The sequence below is a fragment of the Nyctibius grandis genome, chromosome 12 (genome assembly GCF_013368605.1).
Source record: "Nyctibius grandis isolate bNycGra1 chromosome 12, bNycGra1.pri, whole genome shotgun sequence".
In the NCBI taxonomy this organism is placed as follows: domain Eukaryota; kingdom Metazoa; phylum Chordata; class Aves; order Nyctibiiformes; family Nyctibiidae; genus Nyctibius; species Nyctibius grandis.
In genome coordinates, this window is record NC_090669.1 from 7,780,845 (window position 1) to 7,806,471 (window position 25,627).

Here is a 25,627-nt window from a genome sequence, read left to right on the forward strand (position 1 = left end):
ATCCACAGCATCAGAAAACCTTTCTGGGCTCAAGTTAATTCATAAAGCAGCAAAAGAAGTGTATTCACTTGCTGTACCAGATTTACAGCCCCAGTGGTTTCAATTAGCTTTGAAACTAGAAGATGACTCTGGACCTCATACTTTTCATGGCTGCAACAAAATTCCTTTTTTCTTTAATTCTACGTGATGTGGAAGGCTGCAGCCCAGCCCTCAGCCTCCACAGTAATTAAAACATTTAGAGCAGAGCAGCCCTGCTGGGTGGGTGGCAATGGTTTAATGAGATCAGAGCTCAGCTCAGAACAGAAAGTTGTATACACACCAGAAGTCCATATTTCTGATACGCTCCCCTTCCCCTGGCTCATGCCTTCACCCAACAATTTACTATGAGATTCTTCTCAGGTGACTGATGCGTTTGGCAACAGCTGAAAACTGATTACTGTTCTTCTGGTGACTTGGGAGGGGGGGAGACACGGGTAGATGGGGCACGACATGGACAACACAACACGGACAACACGACAGCTAAGGGAAGTCTGCTCTAACCAAGAAACTCTCAAAACTTCAGTTCAGGAAGAGAAAAGGTGTTGTATTCTTGAACCCTCCTTGTGACAAACACCCCTGGAGTGAAGTAACGCAAAGACCTCCCCTCCACAACTATTGTAAATTCAATCATTCTAGGGAGGAGCACAAATGAAACATTATTGCTTTCCTGTATTAGTCACTCAATCCTCTCATAAAACGCTACATGAATCCCCCTGAACTTCAGTGTCATCTCCCCAGATGACTAACTTTAGCAAAACAATTCAGTGTCTCTGTTCTTGAGGAAAACAGCCTTCCAACTACAACCAAGATGGAATTTTTGGCTTATAGAGAGCAATGTAAGTCAAATTTCACTACTGCATTTGAGTTCTGATCAAAATGATCCAAATCTTTGAAGTTTCAGACTTGGAAGGAACTGAGAGCTCTCCTTTCCCATCAACAGGCCTTTGGAAGCACACTGGATTTCAACAAATAGGGCCCCTACATACTAATGAAACCACGATCAACAAAACTCTGGTTAAGGACTCCTAGGAGGAAAATTATTTCTAGGACCATTATTTTTTTTTAAACTCAACTGGATGTTTCTCTGAATGCAGATATTTTCATCAATGTTTGATCTAACTCTTTCTGCCATAAGGCAACAATGCAGCAATTAGGACCTATTTCAAGGGAAAAAACATGTTTAATGAGAAGCCAGTTTCAGCTGTGACACAATAAAACTGTACCATTCCACAGGGCCTTGTAAACTAATTGAACATTTTAGGAGGAATTTTGAAGTAGTAAGGAGAAGAGCCCTTGCTCAATTGAGTGCAACGGTACTACGTTATTGGGGAATACACAACAGTCCCACACAATCCCAGGTGATTAACCACTAGTTGAAGTGACTAGTATTTCTACATCTTGAGGTGAATGAAGAGCCAAGAGTTTAGGCTACAATTCTCTTTGTATCTTGGTATAATTATACAAGAGATCTCAGAAGAGAAACAGTCATGCAATCTCAGTTATGGAGTCAATAGCTGTGACTCCATAATCCTTGTCAAAAAGACTGTACATATGGCACATCTGGTTCCAATGTAGGATTAGGAACACATCCTTCCATAGTACCAAAAGTTCATATTTTAAAAGAACTTTAAAGTAGCTGTCATGGTGTGCCTGTGACAGGATGACAATTAAACTAAATCAATTAGCAGGCCACATACACATACAGATACTACCAAATATATTAGGCAGTAAATTGCAAATATTTTCAAACATTCAGAAACAGCTCTATCAGCATGACAGTAAAAAGCCTCATGGGAACAATGCTTTTAAACGTACTTAAACCTATTTACAGTTTTATAATGTAGTAAAACTATAGACTAATTTTTAGTTAATGGCTTGCTAATTGCTGAGCTATCATGAGGAGGACACCTTGAGTAAGAGGAGAAATACTGTTCTACTGTCATTCCAGCTGAGCAGACCTCATGGAACTGAAAACTGAAGAGTTTTGTGGGTAGCAAAGCATCCTTGACAAAAAAGATTTTTTTTTTTCTTTTCAGAAAGCAAACTTTGTGGAAGAAAATACATTTCACAAAGCTAAAGTCAGAGGTTTTGACCTTTAACTCTTGTATTTTAAACCCATATTTAGTTTGGCGAGTTGAGCTTCTTTCCTAGAAAATATATATGTGAAAGGCAGAACATATCTAAAAAGCTTGACTGACAAAAATAGGGATAATGAAAAATAATTAAAAGCACATGTTTTTACTCTTTGCATCTGTATCATACATGTATGTACCATTATTAATGAGAACTTCTTTCTTTGGACACGTTGTCTCCAAGTAAAGCACAGTAAAAATCACTTCAACCAACCATACCTGCAAGCTGAACATGAACTGATTATGCTCATCAATTACAAACACTTAGATCAGTATCTTACCCCCTCCACCTTACTTCTAGTGGCTCCCAAACAATTGATCCTCTTCTAAATACAATACTGGTGGAACCTAAAAAGTCATCATTAGCTTTTCCCAATCTACACATCTTCTACATGCTTTAAAACCCCACCTAAAATTAAGTATTCTCCACTTGCAAGTTAGTTTTTCCTGAGACAGGAGAAGTCCGGGCTTCTGACAATAAAACTGGTGGCTAACAAAGCCCACAGCCTGCAGGAGGTTTGGTGGCCCTGCTCTGCTTGTACTTTCAGAGTCACATTCCTTGCTGGGAAGCACAGATTCCAATCTCCCCATCTCTCAGGTTACTTTTCCACTGATAAAGCTTTCAGGGCTTGATCCAAAGCTCACGGAAGTCAACAGGAGTCTTTCAGTAAACATCAATAAGCTCTGGATCATACCCTGAAACACTATGAGGACCATATCTGAGAATTGTTAAGTTTGTTTACCTCCCATCATGCCTTTTTGTTTAAAGAGACAACATTTAAAAAAAAAAAAAAAAAAGGCAACTTAAACCCAGCCCAGCTTCACACAGGAGGACTGGAGGAAAGAGAAAGGGTGCAAAGTGACCAGTGTGGTAATAGCCAGGACAAGTGACGTGTGCAGTAACTCTTATGGCGAAAGTCTGCCATGCATTATTAGTGAAGAGCAAATAAATAACAATACATTCTTCGGGGACTTCTCCTTTCCTGAATTCCCCTGCCAAAATGTCACAGCAAACTTGTGCACCAATCAGGGTTCACAAGCTTGCGCACACTGGCAGGGCGCTGGGCGTTTTCCAGAGATTCTCTGTTCGCTCCTGTTTGTGAAGGGTTTTGTTCTAATCGTCCTGCCCAGACTAGCGGACAGGTCCCCTTACTCCTCTGGCTTTTGTACCAGCACCAAGTTTGCTCTGCAGCTCCTAACTTCATCAACGGACTGAAGAAAACCACCCACAGGGCAGCCCCTTGGAGCAGCATTAGGGCAAAGAAAACCCTTCCTTTGCCCAGCCGGCCCTTGGGAGGGAGAGAGGGATGTAGAAAGAGCTTTCGGTTTTCCCTATTTCAAAAAGAAAGGGCGAGGGTGTGGGGGCAGCGAGGAAGCTGACATACCCTGGCGCTGGAGAGCCTGCAAACAGCCCGGTGCTGGCAGCCTTGCTGGAGTCCCGAGCTGCTGCCTCCGCTGCTGCTGCCCCCGGAGTATTTCTGCTTCACCATCCAGTCCTCCAGCCCTTTGCGAGCCAGAGAGGCGTTCACCGCAAAACTATCACCTAGAAAAGAAGGGACAATGCCGCCGCTGAGCCGCCCGCAGAGCCCGCCTGGCCCCCGCGGCCACCCCCGCGGCCACCCCGCGGCCGGCCGGGCGGGCAGCGCGCAAACCGCGGCGGAAAGTTGAGGGGAGAGGGCAGGGGCACGGGGGGACCGGGGGAAGGCGTGCAAAGTTACTAGCGGTAAGGAGCCATCCCTACCTTCTGGACTTTCTCTGGGTTTACAAACGGCAGCTAGGCAGATCCGGAGTAAAGTGTGGGGGGGAAATAATAAAGGAAGATCATTAGACACCAGCATAAAATCACAGCAACAAACCGAGTAAAATCCGAATAAGGGGAAGGGGCTGAGGAAGTAGCAAGTGAAAGGAACTAACCATGCTTCGAGTGAAGTTTCCCCATCTCTCTGCATTGATCTGCAATTATGATTCATTTGACTGTTTTCAGTAGGGTCAGGTTCGCTTGTTGTTATTTTTGTAGATATATAAAATCCCAGCGTGTTTAGAAATCCATGTGCTCCGCTTCTCCCTGCTAACGCACAAGCGAGACCAAATCTCGGTTCCTCTCCTGCAGCACGGCCCGCCGGCTCCCTCTCCACTCCAGCCTCCCTCCTCTCTCCTCTCTTTCCCAAAGACAGAGGCGGTTACAAAAGACCTTACTTCACCCACCGGGGAACATGATTGACACCTCATTGAGATTAGACCACTTGCAGGCAGCCTCCGCCTTCCCATTGGGCCGCGGCGGCAGATGAAAGAGCGGAGTGAGCCTTTTGGAGGCTAAAAAAAAAAAAAAAAAAAAAAAAGGAAAGAAAGAAAAAAGAAAAGGAGCAGCCGGGGCGCGTTTCACTTCCAGCCAGGCACGGGCGGAGGGGCCGGCCCCGCTCCGCGCCCCGCGCAGCCCCGCGGGCAGACAACGCGCCGCGCTGCCCCCCGCCCGGCCCCGGCCCCCGCCCTGCCCGCCCGCCGAGCGGGCCCGCGCAGCCCCGCGCTGCCGGCGGCTCCCGGCCCGGGCTGCTGCTGCTGCTGCTGCTGCCCGGCCGGGGGCTCCCGGGGCCGCCCCGGCGGGCAGCGCCGCCCCCCGCAGGCTGCGCGGACCCCCGCGGGCAGCCGGCGCTGAGGGGTGCCGCTCTCCGCGCCCGCGGCGGCCAGCCGCCTTTAGTCGCGGAAAAGCGGCTTCTCCAGCTGGGCCGAAGGGTGTCCCTGCCAGCCGCGACCCTCTGCGTGCCGCCCGGCCGGCCCTTCGGGGGTGCGGCAGGGATCGGACACTGGGCACCCTGCGCGCCCTTCGTGGTGCCCGCAAACGGCCCTCCATCACCCCCGGGGCTCGGGTGCGGTGACGGAGCGCTCGGAACCCCTCGTGTCTCTCCTTAGCAGTGTCGTGATTGAGAAGGAAGCCAGCGTGTCTGGAAACGCAGTTGTTCTATTGACTTACTCCTGCAAACTGCTTTTCACGGGCATCTCTGCGCCCACAAGTGATCCTACTGAAGTCACTGTTAATGCCAAAACGTGGTTTTCAGGGTCAGATCTGGAAACCTTTCTCAGTGATTGAAAATGTAGGCAGCAGGAGGACAAAGTCTCTATCAGCTTTTTAAAATTATCATTATTGAGTAGATGAGATTTAAAAAGAATCTCCCCTTCTCCAGTTTATGAATGGTCTATTTTTCACATATAGAATAAACTAAAAGGAAACTTTGCTGTTTCATAAAGACAATTCTCACAGTCATTAAAAATTTGTTTCCTTCCTCCGGCTGGTCATTATTTTTCTGTTTATGAAAATCACATCTCTCTTGAGATCCTTGTAGTTCAACCACGAGAGATAAAAGAGAGTGTGTAGTAGATTTAGAACAAGAAAAAATGAAGGCTTCTGAGAATTTTACTCAAGAAACTACTAGTCAAACTATGTAGGGATTGACCCAGATGGGCCTGGTCCAAAAACTTCAAGGCCACATCTGTGCTTTCAAACCCATACGTTTCAAGCACAGGGAGGAAGGAGTTAGACTTGGGAGCTCATCTGAAAAAAAGATTCAAAGCATATGTACTAACACTTCTGCAGGGAATTGGGATGGGGAGAGGAGGGTCAGGCTTGGAGCTCATTTTTAGAAGGAATTCCAAAGCACATGGATGTGGTGAAGGTCTGGTATGAAACGACTGTGCAGTACACCCAGTGGAAAGCCATTAAATGAACCATTTAAAGCCAAATTGTTCTTTGGATGACTGCAAAGTCACTTCTCACATTATTTCAACTATTTATCTGTCTAGAAAAGAAAACACTTGCGTTGTGAAATGCAGCCATTGCAACAGCATCAATTGCTTGTCAAATAGCTAATAACTTGCATCTTTTTTGAGTCTCTTTTTTACGTATTTTAATAATTTATTTGGCCCATTTTTTATGTTGTGTATTTAAAGTGACATATTTGTTCCTTTGAAGATTGCCTCTTGTTTTGGGGAGGAGAAAGAGGGGGAGAAAGTGATTTAGATGAAGCAGACTCCTTGGGGCATATGCCTCACCTAGACTGTGAAAACTTGTAAAAACTCTCCGATGTGTATTAAGAAATTCAAAATTGTAATACCAATTTTATTTTCTCCTCAGCTTGGCATATGCTTGAGTACCCTTTTTTAACTTCATCAGAAAATGTTTTATTTGGGATATCACTTACGTTCACAGCTTACAAGAAATAGAGAACACCTTAGTGGAAGTGCCCCCCAAATGGTATGGATTTGTTTGTTTATTTTGTGAAACGGTGCCCCCATCATTCAGCTCTTGGGAACAAAAGGTGGCCTTAGAAATGTCATGAGTTCAGCAGGTCTGAACGAGCAACGGGGAGAAGAATCCCTCACTTTCACAGCAGATTACAGAGGTCCACTTGTGTCCCAGTTATGGAGATGAAGGGACTTGCGTTTGTAACACAATCACTGTTGTGCAGTATTGCTTTCACATATGCAACACTTGTTAGAGTTTAAAGCAAGCCCTTTTTAATTACAGCCAATGACGTACCCTGCAAAAGCAAGGTTTTCCCAGGAGAGCAAATCTGACAAAAGAATCCCAAATGTCAGTAACTGGCTCTGCACACAACGGGATTCATGACTCCAACGCTTGGGCACAGGAGCAACACAAACACAAGCTGGTTACACTACATCGAGTAGGAATCAAAACTGCAGCTATTCCACCACCTGGGAGAAAGTTTTAGCTACTTTTAAAGGGCCAAATCTTGAGATTCTTAGTGTGTTTTTGCTTAAATTCCAATTGATTTCAGGAGGATTTAGCATGGTATCACAACCAAAAAGGGACCTCAGAATTTGACTCAGTAGAATTATAATGATCCTCAAAACTAAAGGGACTTCAAGGCACACAAAGCCTTTTGTTTTTCCTTCCAGGGAGCCAGAAGTGTGTTAAGTAGTGACGTCTAGTAAAATATCAGAGTAAAGTACACCATTCATAAAACTGTACTAATGATTAAAGGGTCTCTAATTCAACCCAGTGACCCCAGTGGAATTCTTAAAGTTTGAAAGCCATGACGTAGAGTATTATTCATTGCCCTTTCATTACTGCTGACTACACTCTACTTTTTCAGAGGACGGAAAACCCTTTTGAACCTTGATATAATATAAACTAGTTGATAATAGGAAATAAATATATCTTAGCCAGGGAACGAGTGAATAAGACCACTCTGGGAATTAATTTTCAATATTCAATAGCATAGTAAAATTAATGACAATACTTGCAAGAGCAAGAGTTATATCATCAGTTAGATTGAGAAGAACCCTGTGTGTACCACTGCAGGTTGTTCTGATGTCCTGGCCAAGAGTAGAGTGCTTCTATGCAACTATATCAGCCAAAACAACATGTCTAGTTTGATTTTGTATTTGCATATTAGCTACAGAACAGTGGGCAAAAATAAGTGCTGGCCTGGTGTATGGTAAAATAAACCATCATTGAAAAGGTTCAGATTCGACACTTACCTAAAGATAAATAAACAGGGTACAATGCTGCATGAAAGCAAGTGTCCTAAAACCAGTTGTTTAGAGGCCAGGGTAGAAATACTACACTACACACTAATGGTGTACCCAGCTTTAGACTGGTAAATTTAGTCAGAGATCACATAAGACATGGACCTACAGACGTAGTCTATCATGGCAAACATAAATAGCTGATGGGATTCACCTCCCTGTTACGCAGGCTTCGCTGACACACTCAGAAATTCCATATGGCCAGTGGAGAAGGCCCAGCCCTGGACAGTACACAAGCCACATGCCAGAACCACTGACACCCACCGCAGAGCAGGGCTCTGCTTGGTGCCCGAGGCAGGACGGCAGCAATGCAATGCCTCCACCAGGCTGCTGTTCCCTACACGTAGGAGCAGAGGGAGGAGGGCAAATACCCATGAGAGACGAAAGAATCACACTGATTTTCTTCTCTAGGTAATAGGGTAAGTGGTAGGATAGTGCTCTCCAGTTCTTCAGCTTTATCTCCTTCCTTTTCTTCCCCTTTCCCACCATGTTCCCATCCAGCTGAAGATGAAAGAAGTCTGGCATTGGTCTCCCAAGGTCTCAGATGGATGCTATTCTCTTCCACCTGGAAGTGGCACACAGGTCATGCTAGACCACCTCCAGCAGAAATGAGGGTTGAACTGTGCCTTTTAAAGTGGAAAAAAAAAACTAATTCTCCAAAAACCGTGCACACAGAGGCAGTAACGTGCAAACCATGCTGCTCCTCCTCTCCATTAAATAATTTGTCTATATTTTACAGAAGCGTTTTAAGAAAAGGCTGCTCAGTTGTGAAAGGAAAAATATATATCACTTCATGTTTCTAAAGATGCTTCTGGTGCTCTCAGCACCATTGTCAGGGACAATTTGAAATATATCTAAACTCTGAAGATTTCCGAGATCCAGCTAATACGAAATTTTGAACCTCGTCCCTCTCAAAATCACAAAGAGGAGCACAAACCACACTCAACCTCCATTTCAACCACCTTCCAGTCAAATCCCTTTTACTCCATCAACAAAGAATTACCCACAGCAACGATACCTCTTCAACAATTGCTTCGATTACTATCCTGCTGATGCATTTAGGGTCACAATCCTGGTCTTGCAGGTATGACTGATTCTTTTAATAACATTTACATTTTGTTTTGGTGACCATATGAGTGCTTTGATCACTCTTTCCCAAGACACACAAATGGGATGCTTGTCACAAGACACTGTTTCAGCTTTTGGGTCTTTGTCTTTGGTACCTATGGTCTTGGCAGCTTTTTCAGCATTTTTCCCTCAGGCATTTTTGCAATCTGGCATGTCAGCACCTACTAGCTTTAGCAACTTTGCAGCCTTGGCTTATTGCCTCAAAGCTTTGGCATGAGTCGGCACTGTGGCATCCTTTCAACTCCAAACCTACTTGCTTCGCAGGTTTTCTTTGTTATTTTTCAGGATGTCAGCAACTGCCCTGACCCTAGGGGGGAAGAAAGACTGATCAGCAAGTTCAAACAGTGTCTGTGCAGCAGAAAGATGTCTATCACGAATGAGCACATTCACTACATCACCTGCCCTTCCGTGTAAGGGTGCCAGATACTGCACATGCTCAGGTGCCATGAGAAATTTTTCCAGGCCTTCTTCAACATTATCCCTATACTTCCCCTGAAAGGCTGTGATGATGGGCTGGAGAAAACCCTGGCAAACTTCATAGTCCCAGTCTGGACTCCGTGGATATAGTTTCCATCATCAAAGTATTTTCTCTTTCACCTTTCTTCAAAGCTGAGAAAACCCATCATGTAGCGATAGCTGTTGGGTTTAAGGAGCGATGGTTCAGGGTGACAAGTGCTGATTCAGCAGATGAGCTGTTTCCCACAATGACCACCAGAAGACAGCTAGGTGTCCTTTGTACTGCCTCCGTTAAAATACTCCTTTTCAGGTAGTATCACATCTTCTTTGCATTGTATTCAGGGAAATGAATCTAAAAAGTCTTTAAATGGAAGAATCCACAATGATCATGATATAGACTCATGCCAGGTTAATCTTTGTTCTCACCATCTATAACTCTGAAAGTCCACTGCCTTCAGTGAAGGCCTGAGTTTTGGTGCAGCTGGAAAATTTCTCTGTTAGAAATGCTTTGGTTTTAGCTCTGAACTGCTAATTGTCACCTGTTTTGTCCTGCATCTTTTCTCTCAAAGGACTTTGTGTCACCAACTCAATAATACAGACTTCAGCTCATCATAAAAGTTGGGAAAGGTGAAAACAACCATAGATGATGCCTAAAAAAAAGTGAGAGACTCTTGCTACCATGTATCTCTCTATAGCTAAGGAAGCTGGACCAGGGCTCCCCCAGCCATTGAGAAGCAACTGTCTCTTTCAGTAGATTTTAATGGGTGTTGGATCTAGAATCCATTTCCTTGGAATCTGACTGCAGAACCACCAGAAAGAATTCAAAGATCGTACAGAATTACCAGGAATTTGTCTGTCAAAGTTTCCCCAAGGAAATCACAGTTCCTTCCCCAAAAAAATGAACTTGCAGTTTATTTACAAATCCAAAACACTGTGGATGTCCTTCATAAAGAAGATCATTCTTGACGTATTTTAAAATGTGATATTTCTGAGACTTTTTTCCAGTGGATATTTTGCTGAGATGAAATTTGCTAACAACTACGTCAATATGCAGAAAAAGAGGAAAAATAACTTTTGCCGACATCATGTACAGTGTGCTACACATAAAAAGATAAGAAGCAAAGTAAAAAGTAGTGTCATGACTTCAATAATCAGAACCTTTCCTTTAGCATCTAAGAAATGACAAGTAAGAAAGTTTAATATAGGAGAAGATTTTTATTTGCATTTCTTAACAATAAGGGTGGTTTATACTCCACCTGGTGTCTTTTCTCACATCATCTTTTATGGGCTTCTCTCAGTGACAAGTACCTTTGTACAAAGGTTTCCCCCCCTTCTCCCCCTTCTCTGGTTCTAACTCTCTAGCAGGCTCCAGCATACAAACACAATGGGAGCATTGAAAGGAAGACAGTGGGACACCTCCTTTGATCTTGTGTTCTAATAACTTGTGTATGTTTGTGTCCAAAAACAATGTTCCAAGGCTCTTCTCGTGAGGACTGCTGCTGTCGCCAAATGAAAAGAACACTCATCACAGGGGTGGTGGAATAGTTAAATTGTATTCAGGAGAGTAAAGTACTGGCCAGTAATGTAAATAGCAGACTGTAAACTCTGCTAAATGCTTTGATGACTGAAGAGAGCCCCACTCCTGACAGCTGACAACATAGACAACATCAGTCTGTTCAAAGCGTGGCACTGAGGGTCATCATTAAATCATACAGTTCCCTATTACTTTTCATATCCATTCTAGAGGATACTCATTGCACGTGGACAAAAGAAACGTGTCTTGCATTAAAGCAAATGGCTACTGTCAGATACGGCAGCCAGACTCCTCCACTCTACTGCTGCTTGCTCAATGTTGTTGGAGATTTTTAAACTACAAGAAGCCGGATTTTTTTTTTTCATTTTTCATTTTGTAACTCACTGTTGCTTTTCTTTCTAAGAAAAGGGTCTGAAAAATAACTGGCATGAGAACAGAATAAGAGCAGTCAGACCTTACACACAGAGCACGCTGCTTGTGTAAAGCCACTTCTGATGAAGTGGCAACCCACAGCGAGGAGTGGAGGAAGGAGAAAGTTGCTTGATCACCATCCTATTGTTTACAGCTATGGCCTGGTAAAGTCTTATACGCTTAGTTATACTGTCACATGTTGACAAAGCTGTGAACTTTGGAAAGAGAATGTAAGAATCAGGATCTGCACCTATATTTTGTATTTAGGTTCCATCTCTGGAACCAGCAGATTTGAAACTACAGAGTCTGATAGACACCCGGACCTGATTTTCAATACGATAGCTTTTGCAAAACTCTCATGAAACGTGAAAGGCTTGAATTCAATGTGTGTTGGTTCAGCACAGCACTTCTGTGTTAGTTTTGCTTGTGTTTTTAAAATAAGCATAAGTTTGTGAAGTTCTGTTGCTATAGTAAGCAGAGTTGGTCTTGTGCTTACAAATAAGTGTAAGAAGTGTTTAACTTAATAGATATCTGAAAAGGATAAAAAACATTAGTAAAACTATCTTTTAAGCTCTGTGTGAATTATAACAATTCCAAAGTGCTTGGGCAAACTCACTCATAACCATACCATACTGGGAAAGAAAACTTCACTGTAAAAAATATTCATGGGCCACCATGCAACTGTACGAATCTGCCACCAGTAACTTGCCACAAGTCTCTTGTCATTCTAAAATAAACCTGGCTATAAAAGAATGCCTTCTTCTGAACGTCAAGATATGGCAAAATAAACCTTCAGGTCTATTTTTAAGTTGCTTACATGTGGAATCTTTGGTTACTACTGATTTTCCCCACAGATACTCTGTTTACACTAAGGAACGGTGTTGCAAAGCTGGTAACGCAGCAGGCATGTAGCGACTGATAGAGGCGAGGAACGGTAGCAACGACAACAGCCATTCTCCATTTCAGTATGCGTGTTTCTGCTCCACTGGAACAGAGCAGACCCTGGCTGCCTGTACCCTACAGATAGTCTTGGTGATGAATTATACGAGACTTAAAGAGAAAAGATCGAGACTGTTAACTACAAGTTCTCTGTAACTGCATCCAAGGGGCTCAGAAAGCATGGTGCTGGCTCAACGCTCAGGGTTTGTGCAGCTTACCACAGTTGTTGAATCAGTAATAGAATCATAGAATGGTTTGGGTTGGAGGGACCTTAAAGATCATCTAGTTCCAACCCCCCTGCCATGGGCAGGGACACCTTCCACTAGACCAGTTTGCTTAAAGCTCCATCCAACATGGCCTTGAACTCTTCCAGGGAGGAGGCATCCACAGCTTCTCTGGGCAACCTGTGCCAGTGTCTCACCACCCTCACAGGAAAGAATTTCTTCCTAATGTTTCAGACATGCACCTAGGGAGGTGGAGGCACGCAGCAGAAGTAAGGGCCCGTTAGCACTGCCCAGCACCGCACACGCACACACTCCAGGCGATGAGACACAGACTGAGCCCTGTGCACGCTGAATTCCTTGCAGGGACAACAGAAATCACGAGTGCAATGCAACCATATTGGTGCAACCAGCACAGCACAAACAGCTTGATGTAAATGGCCCTTGTTGTTTACCTGTGTTCTCTAAACTTTGCTGTGTAAAGCAGTTTTGTTTTCAAAATTCACTTAGCTTTTTCTTACAAAATGCATTCAATGGAACCAGAAGACCGGCTCATACAGATAAGATGCTATTTTAAATGAGCTTAGAAGCAAAATCTTCTTCACTCCTACAAGGAAACTTCTGAAGTTCTGGCAGATGGACACATATGAGATGACCAAGTAAACTCTTTGAACATTTCATTTATACTCTCTGATCTTCTTTTACCATTACCTGTCATTGTTATAAGGCTTTGCATCTATCCAGCACACTGCACATTGATCTAATTTGTGTGCTGTATACGTGGCCTCTTCACTGTACCTCTGCAACATTTTCTTATGGCATTAATGACATAATTATTGCATTCAGATAGGCTGCACTAGTTTGAATAAAGTGAAAATAACCCATGGAGATCCACTTTGCTGCTGTACTCCACACTCTGTGTCCTTTTGCATTGTATATTTTCAAATACATGACAGAAGCTACAGGAATTCTGTGATTTGCATAAACTTAACAAGCCTCCAATTCTTCTCCTGGCATTCAGTAATTTCGCCATGGTGGTTTTGAACTAGTGCCAGACCATGTCTAACTGAGGCAGCATTTCTGCCAGCACCCTGCAAAGGCAAGGTGCATCACAGCAGGCTTTCCCTTTTGTCTCCGTTCTGTTAGCAAAAGGTCAGACAGGTGAAAGACCTCTGGCACAGGAACCACACACCCTGCGCTTCCTCACAGCATTACCTACTGCCTTCGCTCGCGGGACCTTCTTGCAATGTCTTAAGGGAATCTTTCCCTATGGGACTCCTTCAGTATTTTGAGGCAGTTGTAGGACTGTGGGCTGGACCACTGAGGCTAATACTGCCTTCATGCAATAACAAAGAAGTCTCTTATTTCTTAATCCAAATTTAGATTTAAAAAAATACAAACAAATCCCTGAAAACATACTAGGTAGAATTCATCTCCCTCTACAGCCAATGGAGAGAAAATAGGTGGTTCATGTGACCTATTTTATATGTCTATATTAAGTTGAGATGAATCATATTCTAAAAGTATCTATTAGGACATGATTTGTTTCATCTTAATATAGACATTTAAAATAGGTCAGATGGAATGGCTACTCCCCTCCCTTGGCTATCAGGGGAGACTGGGTGACTAGATCAAGTGAAGATATTGTAGGCAGTTGAAGTTGAGCGAGATGCATTCCACTCCCTGTACATGGTGTAAGACTTAAGGTTCCTTTTCCCTCTGGTCTCGAAGGGAGAGATGATTTTTTTTTGAATACAAAAATAATACTCCTGCATGCTACACACTGAAAAACATCTAGGAGATCAGAGGGAACAAATTGCTACTAAACTGAACAAGGCTTCAGTAAGCATATATAAAAGCCTGAGAGATCACACCTTTGTCATCATACAGAAGACAGTCAATGTGTAAGCTCCGTGTGTGTTAAGCCAATTCCTGTATGGGTACTTGTGGCTGTTGTGGAACGTTTTAAGGTGTATTTTCTGTTTCTGCAAGGAGTAAGAACGTCACCGTGGAAAGTTTCAATAGCATAAACCCCACAGTATCAATACAAGCTTTTCTAGCTGCTCTGATCTTAGGGTCTGCTCTAATCAGCCCTCTTGTGCAGACAGGAACAGCACTGTCCAGCGACCAGACCAACCGTTCCCATCAACCTCCAGCAGACAAAATACATGAAAGAACAGCTATGTCATCTCTAGTCCTCTGATATTCCTAACCAAATAAACAGTGGGAGTATCCTAGCTTGCACAGGCTCAAGGAAAGACTGGGCAAACCAACATAAAGGAAATCCACTGACAGTTTCTAAATACATAGAAGCCACCTCAGACTCAAGAATTCCCTGAATAACAACTTGTTAGAGACCGAGAGATGACTGAGTGGAAGTATCATGATATGTTAACCCTGTTATTATATTCTTCCCCAGGCATCTGCTTTTGGTCACCGTTAGAGACCAGCATCCTGTACAGCAATTCCTAAACTACCTACCACAAAAAATAAAGTAGATCATGAGCGTTTGAGACCAATTGAAGAAGTTCAATTAGTATTGTCCCCATGGAGGAGAGTAAGAAAATTCCTGCACTGAGTTCAACTAAGCCACTGAGCTGGTCTGTAGACTCCGTACTGATTTCAAGAGACCCATGAGGTACAATTCATTCTCTTTATGTCTGAGTAGCTGTACAATAATATCCACATTATTAAAATAAAATCTTGTTTCATAAGACAGTTTCCTCATATGTTCTGAGTATTTCCTACTGAGAGTGGGAAGGCATTAATAAAACTGGATTTAAAATTCTACAAATCAGCAGAAATCTCTGTGGAAAAAGAATATACTTCAGCTCTTCCCCACTGTTGGATTATTGTTGAATACCCCATGGTTCTCCACAAATTCTTTTCTGCAGCACAACCAATGAGATGGATAATGTAACTTTTGTTTATAAATTCTATATTGTCTTTACTATAACATCTCATATTTTAATAGCTAATCTTTCACACAATTGAAATGTGTACTCTGAATTATGGCACCCTGGCAAATAGTTAAGGAGTTTAAATATATCAGTTTTAAATGATATCAGCCAGCTCCCTTGTGAATGTATCCCACCAGCTCCCATGGACTTGTGTACATCCAGTTTCTTCAAATGTACCTAACCTGACCCTCTTCCACCCACTGAGGGTGAGTCTTTGTTGCTTCAGACTTTCTCATTGGGCTCAGGAACCTGGGATTGCTGAAGACTGGTCTTACCAGTAGAAACTGAGTCGAAAAAGACACTGAGTACCTTGGCCTTCTCCGTGTCCTCTGTCACCAGGCCCACCGCCCCATTCAGCAGCAGACCCACATTTTCCCTGCTGATACACTTGCAGAAGCCCTCCTTATTGCCCTCACATCCCTTGCCAGATTCAACTCCAGGTGGGCTTTGGCTTTCCCAGCGCCATCCCCACATTGATATGGGTTGCCAGAGGATACACTGTGGAACACGCTTAGAGTTTGTGTCTAGAGTCAATTACAAATGTAACGTATGAATCTCAGAAGTAAACACGGAATCGTCTTTTGTGTACAAACTGGCAGGAGAGACTGATTTTGCAAGGACCACAAAGTATCCCAACCATCCTCATTTTCACTTTAGCAATTAAAAGAATCCAGATGATTCCCTGCTTTCATTTTAAGTAAATATTACAAGCAAATATAAGAGTTTAAAACTGCTACAATGCTCCAAGCCTTTGTCAAGCTTATAGCTGGGATCAGAGATGTGCAGAAAGTAGATTTTCTGCTTTGTAGGAAATTCTACAAATATTTTTTAATCATTCTGAAAGAGGAAAAAGCCCTTGAAATTTTCATGAATTTTTAATGTTCTTTTTTCATTGAAACGGATCAATCTGATTTTTAGGCTTTTTCTATTACAAAGCACAGTTTATCTTCTTAGTTTTAAACAATGGGCTACAAAGCTACTTCACAAAGTCAAAACGTTCTATTCCAAAACTATTAAGAACTTGTATTTCAAGTCTATTCAAATCATAGAATGTCCTGAGTTGGAAGGGACCCACAGGGATCATCGAGTCCAACTCCTGTCCCACAACCCCAGAATTCACACCATGTGTCTGAGGGCATTGTTCAAATGCTTCTTGAATGCTGTCATGCTTGGCACCATGACTGCTTCCCTGGGGAGCCTGTTCCAGTGCTCCACCACCCTCTGGGTGAAGAACCTTTTCCTAACATCCAACCTAAACCACCCCTGGCATATCTTCCTGCCATTCCCTCGAGTTCTGTCACTGGTCACCAGGGTGAAGAGGTCAACGCCTACTCCACCACTTCCCCTTGTGAGGAAGTTTTAGACTGCAAGGAGGTCTCCCCTCAGTCTTCTCTTCTCCAAGCTGAACAGACCTAGTGACTTCAGCCGCTCCTCGTACGGCTTCCCCTCTAAACCCTTCACCATCTTTGTGGCCTTCTTCTGGACACTCTTTAGTATCTTCACATCCTTTTTATACTGTGGCGCCCAAAACTGCACACAGTACTAAAGGTGAGGCCACACCAGTGCAGTAATACATAGAAATGGTCAAAAGTGAAACATTTATGTGGATTGCCATTTTGCAATGAAAAGCTGTTCCACGATAAATTTTCTGACCAGTTCCAATTTGAAACATGAGAGAATACAGGGATTGTATTTACAAGTGGTTCTGTATCTTCAATGGTATTGCTCATGCCTTTCATCTCCTAAGGGCAAAGATGACTCAGAAAATCATGATTGAAAGTCTGGGGCCTAGATATAGCAAATATAGTAATTATATTTATTATTTTATCATATTTTAAAGATTTAAGTTATCAGCTGAAAAAACAATACCTTCCAATTCTGATTTACCTGACTGACTTTACCTAAGTTCATCTTCCCAGTGATTCAGTGAGGAAGGAACACTTTCATTTCAGAAGCATTTCAATCTCTCTATTCCAGTTTTACTATAAAGGAAGAACATCTTATTTTTGCCAGTTTCCTTTCCATCCATGCTCCAGGGTGCCTCCGATTATGCTAAACATTTTGGCTAGCTAAAGGCAGTTGGCTTTATTTTACGCATTTTTATACTGAAGATGTTTACAGTTGCTTTGTTAGAACACCAGGACTTCTTCCCCACATGAGATGCAAAAGTTAATACTACTTTGTTTGCTAATATGAGTTAACAGTCACAATGTACAGCATCCAGACTAACCCTGAACAAGAATTCTATCCCCATCAGATACTACAAATAAAACAGACATAATCCTGTTAAAAAGATGAAATAATATAAGAGAAAACAAAACAAAAGGGAACTTAAGCATGTGTATTCCTTCTTTGGCTTTACGAGTGTACAGTCCCTCTGAAGCCATCACAGCTCACTACAGTGGAGCTTTCTGGTCCAACCTCACTTATGGAAAAGGCACCTGCATATCCTTGAGCTCTTTCCCTGTTTGTATTCGGCATAGATTTTGAATCTGACCTTCAAAAAAATCTTAAATTCAGAATATATAGAACAGGCTGCTTAGCCATTCTTCTTATTTCTAAAGGAGATTAAATGCGGTTGAAGAAACTACACTGCATTCAGAAACTGGACCCTTTGGAAGAAAGGGTGACATTTTCTTAAAAAGAAAAAGTCCACAGACTAGCACTGTTTCAGTATAAAAGAGCAAAATATAAAGAGCAGGAAACCATTCTGTACTTTCAGAATAATGTGAAAAAGACAACCCAAGAGAGCTTTAATACCTGAAATGCTCTTAAAACCTAAAGAAAGACTTTTTGTAATACTATATCAAAAGGGGAAAGGGAAATAGCCTAACACAGTGCTTCCCTTTTTTCAGCACAATATGGATGTGGAAAGTATGTTAATTCCTGTATTCTCAAAGGAAAACAAATAGCATAAACAGACAGAGAGGAGAGGAAGAGAGCAGTATGTTTAAAATAATAGAGAAACCCACCACTCATTTAAGCTGTTAGCTCTGGGAAGGCTCAGGCTGTGTGTCCAATCACAGGACCTACAGTTTATGCCAAGGCTTGTTTCAGATGCATTCTGCACAAACTCCACCGAACGCAAACACAATTAGAGCATTCAGCATCAGACAGTAGGAGATCCCCTTTGATGTTCGGATAAAATGAGGATATGCATGGTTTTGTCCAAAATGACAACCATCCCAGGTTTACTAATGGGTATCTAATAGAAAAAGAGAACTTTATGATGCTCATTAATTACCAAACTGTCATGCGCTTCTGGCAGAAAGAAAGTAATCCTCTTCTCCAGATTAGACAGCCACCACAAAGGACTTCAAAGAACTTTCAGTCCCCTCCCCTGAGAGCTGCCTTGCATAAACCTCACAGCACTAACCGTGCAAATTAAAAGAAGGGAGCGGTTGACAAACCCTTCCTGATACATGCGCAGTCTATTGCTGTTGGCAGTTCAGACACGAGCCCTTATTCTGCTGGCAGATGTGCACATTCTCCATACATAAAATGTGCTCTAAAATTCACACAAAACTTTACAAATTATTGGTAAATAATGCTTTTCATTCTTGCTTTCAAGCCCGGAGATGTTTGTGCTGAAGATTCTTTGGTGGGAATAAAAATTCTTTTTTAAGAACATGAAAATGTAGAAGAAATACAGCTGAAAGTCTAGTTCTCAGAAATTTTCCTCAGATGTTTTTGTTAATGAGGAGCAGCTAAAGTATGCCTTTTTCTGGCAATTCGCCACAATGGGTACAAAGGGCTACAGAGATCATCTAATATGAGAATGGATGCGTTAGGGAGTATGAAGCACTTACAGAGATTCCCCTAGTTTTAAATGGTCAGACATTCACAGAGTTGGGGATTTTGCTTTCAGCACAAATTCCTTCCCTTGCTCCTACATTTCTATAAACTCTTTACATGTTACTTTTTTTTTTTCTGGGGACTGAACTCTACAGACTTCAAAGTATACAATACATTTCACATATTTATGATTGTCACCCAAATACATGTATTTATGGTTGTTTTCACAAAGGTCTGAAATAGTGATAAAGTCTGAACTGTCTCTCAGGTACTTCTGATGTTTCAATGTCACGCGAACTCTAGATGACAGGATTGTGTTCCTGAACATACTTGCCTTGTGGTTTTTTATTTACGCATGTAAATTCAAATCACTTTACTGACAAGGTGAAAGACAATGAGCCGCATTATGATTTGGAATCTGAACATCTCATTCAAAGGCCTTCCCAAGCAGCATTTGGTTAAAGTTGTGTGCCTTGGTCATATTGGGCAGGCCAAGTTTTTAATAGGTGCCCCACAAATTTTAAATTTAAATAAGGGCTTTCTCCAACACATTTGACACATTTTTTAGTACACAATGATTGCCAGAAGCATACTGCTATCCAAAATAGACCTGGCTTTATGTTTACCAAGAACGTGAGAGTCCAGTGCTGAGTGATGAATGGTACTAAATAGTTCAGGGGAAAAATAAATAACCGTAGGGACCATCAAAAACTGTTCCTTTGCTCACAGCACTTCTCAGATAGCACTTCTTTGGTATGTCATGGTGAACCTATTCAAAAAACCCTAAACTGTCTGAAAGATTCCCTCCTTCCCAAGTAATGTGTGTGCTGCTTCTCAGTTTGATTTTTCAGTAGCCACAAAATACTTGGGATAAAAAGATTTAATTTTTAATTTTCCCTTTTTTTATCAGTAATTTAACATCTTTGAAAACTCTACGGTTGCATCAGAAACTTATTCTGAACTTATTCTGAACACTTATTCTGAACACGTGACCATCTTAGGTTACAGCTACATATGTAAAATACTAAATGAGGCTTGCTTGAGTAGGGCTCTGGTCTTCCTTATCAGCTCTCCAGGAAGAGCATTTATAATGGATCCAGTTATAACTGATGAAATAAGAATTTAATATTTGAGCGTGAGACAGTCTATGTTTGGTTAGTCACAAGGAAGTTACCTGATAGCTACCAGCTTCAGCTCTAGACCATGGAAATAAGCAAGTGCCCTACACTGAGGGAAAGACAAGCACTGCTCACACTGAGAAGTCAAATAAAATATGATCATAACCACTAAAATATTACAGTTGTATTGTGCTATAGAAACTTTCCTGATTGTATCTCTACAGATTCTCTCCTTCCCAGCAGAACCTTTAAAAATACCTCTTAATATATATATACCATGTGGTCTTGATGCCACTACTTCTGTGTAATCTGCTAGTTTCTCTGGGATGAAACTATCACAAATTATTTTAAATTCTTATTAATGACAGATAGAGTAGAGACCAAGTATCTTGATTAGTTCGTAAGTTTGCTAGAGATGACCAGAACTTGTAGGCTGAACAGTCACAGAACTTTCTTTTCCACCCCTTTTTAGAGGTTATCCATTACAGTTGAAAATACAATGCCCGTCCCCACTTTGTACTAGCAATTCAGCTGATGCAAAAAAGTAGGACATTATCTTTGACATAACATCCTCTGTTAAGAACATCCTCCTCCACCTTCTTCCCCAGACACTAAAAGATAGCCAAGAAACATACAGTCAAGAGTAAGTCACTCCCAGCTCATAGGCATGCATTTCTGAGCTAAGTCCTTTCTTGGGTAGATGAACAAAAGAGATGCACCGTTCTACTAAACTGAAGTGATGCATTCATTCTACTTCCACCTCCATAAATTCATCTATAACTTTCACCACAATAAGACCAAAATCACAGTTAATTCCTAAAAGTGTATGTTTCTGCCTATATGCACCAACTTCCAGGATATGCCCACAGAAATGTGACTCCATTCATTAGCTGTTTGCTCTAGTGAGCATCGGTGGAAAATTCTTGTTTCAAAATACTCTGGTTGACACCAGACAAACAAGTCATTCTACTGAATGTGATATAATTTCTATTAGTTTTCCTTTGGTTAAGTGACAGCTGAAAGAAAAAGAAGCCCTGGAAAAACTTGTGAATGGGCTGATCCTTGCAGGCTGAAACTGAATTGGGGTTCAATTAAAAAATGCAATGATAGAGGAGTTTGTACTGAATTTTTGTGCTGCATCTTTGAGCATGTGAAAGAAACAGAGACAGAACAAATGAATGCAATAAAAAGAAATCCAAAGCAAGCAGAGATGACGTGACCTGAGAAGAGTTAAGACAAAGAGTTTTAGAGGGCTGGCTGGACGAAGGCCTGGATCTCCAAGTCCTGTTCTTAATCCCAGCTGTGCTCAGGCAAACAGGCCCCAGTGCATATTCTTTGTAACTGAGCAGATTTGTCCCAGGGAAATACTTCACTCCATAGTCAACTTCTCCTCCCAACAGAAACAAGCTAAAATTGGCGAGCCCCTTAGGTCAAAAAGGGATTAGTGGTGTTAGCAACGAGATCTGAATTATGAGCACAGAAATTTCAAGTTGCTATTCCTGCTAAACCAAAGTGCAAGCTCTGGCATTTTTTTCAGCTCAATGTCAAACTCAAATGAATGGTTCACAAGATGGTCAGAAAGGGCAGGAGTTTTTTTAGCAGTCAGCTAGTCTGATCTAGCACCAACGACACTGGAAAATTTTTTTCCCCTCCAAAAAACTGAATCATTCCAATCCAGGACCAGCCCTTGATACGCTTGAACCAGCCAGCACAGGGCATAGCTGGCCACAGCACGACTAAGAGGTAAAAGTCAGGAGGAAAGGAAAAGACCCCACCTGAACTGGCAAAGGACTTGAGGAAACTTGTATGTTTGGGATATTCAAGTACTTGTAAGGTCTTCCAGTATAAACAGGCAATGAACCAGTTTATACACAGTCAGATGCACCTGGACTTTCAGGTCAAGATCAGGTGAGAAAAAAGAAGCAAAAGTCATTCCAAGAGGCTGTGGATTTGCCCATAGAACTTGAATCTTTCCCTTTCAGCCGCCCACTGAACAGGAAGGCAACTGGAGCCGGAAAAGATGCCAACCGATTGCTGTGAGCTGAGGCAGCACAACTCAGAGACTGATCTGTATTTTGGGAAAGAGGAAGTCTGAGGTATTTTGAGATATTTTTGTGCAATTAGCAAAAGCAATCAACTCAGTTGGTAGAAAAAAGAGTAAATGGGAACAATTGAAACATTAAATGCAGTCATTAAACCTGCTAGCATGAAAAAAATTGCCCCTAAAAAGAACTGGCCAAGTCCCCAGATGATCATAGATTCACAGAGCTTCGAAGGGTATAGGAGGCTTATTTGTGAGTTTGCCAGTATGTGAAAACTTCAGCATAGGTTGGATGAGAAAGAGAAACCCTTTTAGTGGTCAGCAAATTGTGATTTGGCAGTTTTAACAGTTCATTCATCCCTTCCATACACATATACATACAAATGCACACATGCACACACAAAGACTGCTCCTTTTCTAGCCTACCTGTGAGTCAAAGTTTTTACTGATTGAACCCAGAGTCTAGTGATGGAGAGCGAGCATGCTACAGAACTAAAAGTGGTGCTTTAGTAGAGGTAATGTTTATGTTCCGTAGTACTGTACCTCCTGGGAACAGATTTTAGATCAGTAAGGCATTTCTACTTGAATTTACAGGAGAGTAAATTTATGATCTGGACAAACCATGCATTGCTGCCATAGCTTTATAGATTTAAACCACAAACAGGCTCACATATAAGGATGATAACAATGCTTTGTCCATTATCACTAGGTTGAGAAATAAAGAGCAAATGCTATCCCAACCAGAGCAATGACCAGGGAAAGTCATCCAAACAAAACTACATAAGACAAAAACCAGATGGCTCCTTGCGCCTCTGTTAACTGCTGTTAATATCTAGGGTAAATATACCTGAAAAAATTAGCTCATCAAAAAGCATGAGAACACCCAGAATTTACACAACTGAAAATGTTCCCACTTCATTGACTGGAACAATGGATTTGTTCTTTCAAGAATAGCCTATAGAGTACTAAAATACTTACCTAAGAGGGATGCCATATCAGAACAGTATGCCACAGTGAAATCATCTGGTAAATGAAGCACTCTACTCCAACATGCAGTTCCTCTTCAGATAATCATGGTTAATGCTTTTTCCATCACAGAAGGAAAACCCGGTATTTCAAATTGAAATAAAGGTGTAGGATATGGCACTATGTATGAGTTACTACTGGGCCTTTTAAAAGGCTGAAATACTCTGGTTAAAGCTGTTGCTGTTAGAGTCTGCTGAAGCTGGCAAGCTGAAAAACATCTATATTGTGTGTTAGTTTAGATGATGAAGTCTTTAGTCTTACTAAAGACCCTGATCATGAGTTTTCTTAAATGGCCAACAATTAGTATTTCATTATATCTTTTTTGAAGCTGTTTGCTCGTCCTATTATGTGATTGCTAAACAAAGATAGACCTGCAGAAAAAATAAGTTACGGTCTCCTTTCACTAAGGGGAAGGAAAACCAGATTTCAATTCTGATCTTCCAATTTCCAAAACAGAGTGAAAGGCGCCCCTGATTTGCCAGTCCCAGATCTAGAACAAACACTTGTTGAACACCTGAACACGTTTGTGTCTTTGAGACATTCATTCACACAGCTCCAACGTCAAAAAGTTGCTACAAAATACGGCCTCTATCAAGTAACCTGTGGGCTAAGACCTCCCAATATCTGCTTTACAGTCAAGTTACCTCCATTTCCTTCTTATTTTTAAAGCCTTCCCGAAAGTTTTAGCCTTATGAAATGACAACAGTGATTCAGAGATCTGATTCTGTAGGTCCTGTTTTCATCACATAAAAAAACCCCACATGCTAAGCATAATTAGGGCCTGACACACCCTTTTAACACAGCTCACAGTATCCATGCAAAATTAATTTTCCTGCCACAATGCCATCTTGCCCTGCCTACATTTACTATATTCTTCAAATGTATTAACATCTATGAATCCTAACAAAGCCTAGATATTATTCCAAATTGCATCAGCTAACAAAATATGGAGCATGAGCTCATCTTGCCACAGAGCACAATGGAAAGAAAAGGAAAGCCAGTTGGAGGTAAATGGTAAGTAACAGTCAGTCGCCTGTACTGAAGAACTATGTTGTAAGATAATCTCCATTAACTGTGTTACAGTCTTATTCCGGAAGAAGGTCTAAACAAATGCTAAAGTTATGTGGAAGAGGTTGTTAAAGTTGCCTAAGCCAGTTAAGAGCCTAGAATGCATTAAGGTGAAGATACTGTACTGGGTTCAGGTATAACATGCACGGGATGAAACACATTAGCAGTGTCACAGCAGTAACGCTGATTGGAATACAGGTATTTATCAGTAGAGTCACATGTAAAATAGGGCTATTGAACAACTGGAAAATATTAGCTCGTGATCAGATAGCAGATGCTTCTCATAACATAAATAGATCCATAGTTTATGAGAGGATTGATTCCTAAAGTAGGTCACTAAATGGGTGCTTGGAAATAAGTCATGCTTAACTGAAGTATTAATCATGTAGATGTTTTCATAAACCCACAAATTATCCAGTTATCATTGCCGGACACTTACCAAGCTTGAAAGCAATCCAGCAAGCATGCAAAACCTTGATACCAACAAAGCATTAATACTCTAGATGAGTCTCTAGTGTACCCAGCCAATGACAGCCCATGACTACGGGGGGATAATAACCGATGTTGAGAGGATGATCAGAGCAGATAAACTCATTGCCAGATTATATTTGATGATATAAAGATAATGAAATGGGAAAATAGTTCTATTCACTCTGAAGACTCTTCTGAGGGTGTTTGTATGTTGAAAATAACCCCAATGTTAATGCAGAATTGTGAATGCATTTTCTATTTAAAAAAATCAGTATAATAGCTGTTAAGAAGATCTATCTGATGATCCTGTTGAGGGTCAGAACAGCTTATCTGTTCTTAGAACTGTAAAGATAATATTAAGCATGCAAAGAAGCAGCTATGGATCTAGACAAAGCCGCTCAGTAAATCAAAAGGCTCCCCTGCTGTGTTACACAGCACACAAACAGCTTTAGCTCCTGGTCTGCATACACTGATGGCTACTTACACCAATTTTAACACTAGGACACAACATTAAGATGATATTTTCAGAGCAGTATTTTTTCATTCTGATGTCCCACACTCTCTGGCAGCCTACTCTGTGTTACCAACTTTTACACTTCAGAGAGGCAAAGAAGGCAGAAACACTAGTACACTCTGACAGTGAGGTCATGACAGTGAAAACTGGAGTCCACACCTTGGGCTGTGGAAGAGCTCAGAACTTCACTGGTACAGGAAAAGCCCATCACATAATGAGTGAGTAGAGCA

At 41.7% G+C, this 25,627-nt stretch overlaps 1 protein-coding gene across 1 annotated transcript in view; it reads right to left on the reverse strand.

The window, feature by feature from the left end:
* NKD1 (NKD inhibitor of WNT signaling pathway 1) overlaps positions 1 to 4,292 on the reverse strand; it is a 107,635-nt gene extending 103,343 nt beyond the window's left edge. Inside the window, exons 1-3 of the mRNA XM_068411505.1 lie at positions 4,086 to 4,292; positions 3,913 to 3,945; positions 3,557 to 3,714 (exon numbers count right to left, since the gene is read on the reverse strand). Coding sequence (XP_068267606.1) covers positions 3,557 to 3,714; positions 3,913 to 3,945; positions 4,086 to 4,110 — 216 coding nt within the window. The 5' untranslated portion in view covers positions 4,111 to 4,292. The remainder of the gene's footprint in view (positions 1 to 3,556; positions 3,715 to 3,912; positions 3,946 to 4,085) is intronic.
* Between the last annotated feature and the right edge of the window lie 21,335 nt (positions 4,293 to 25,627).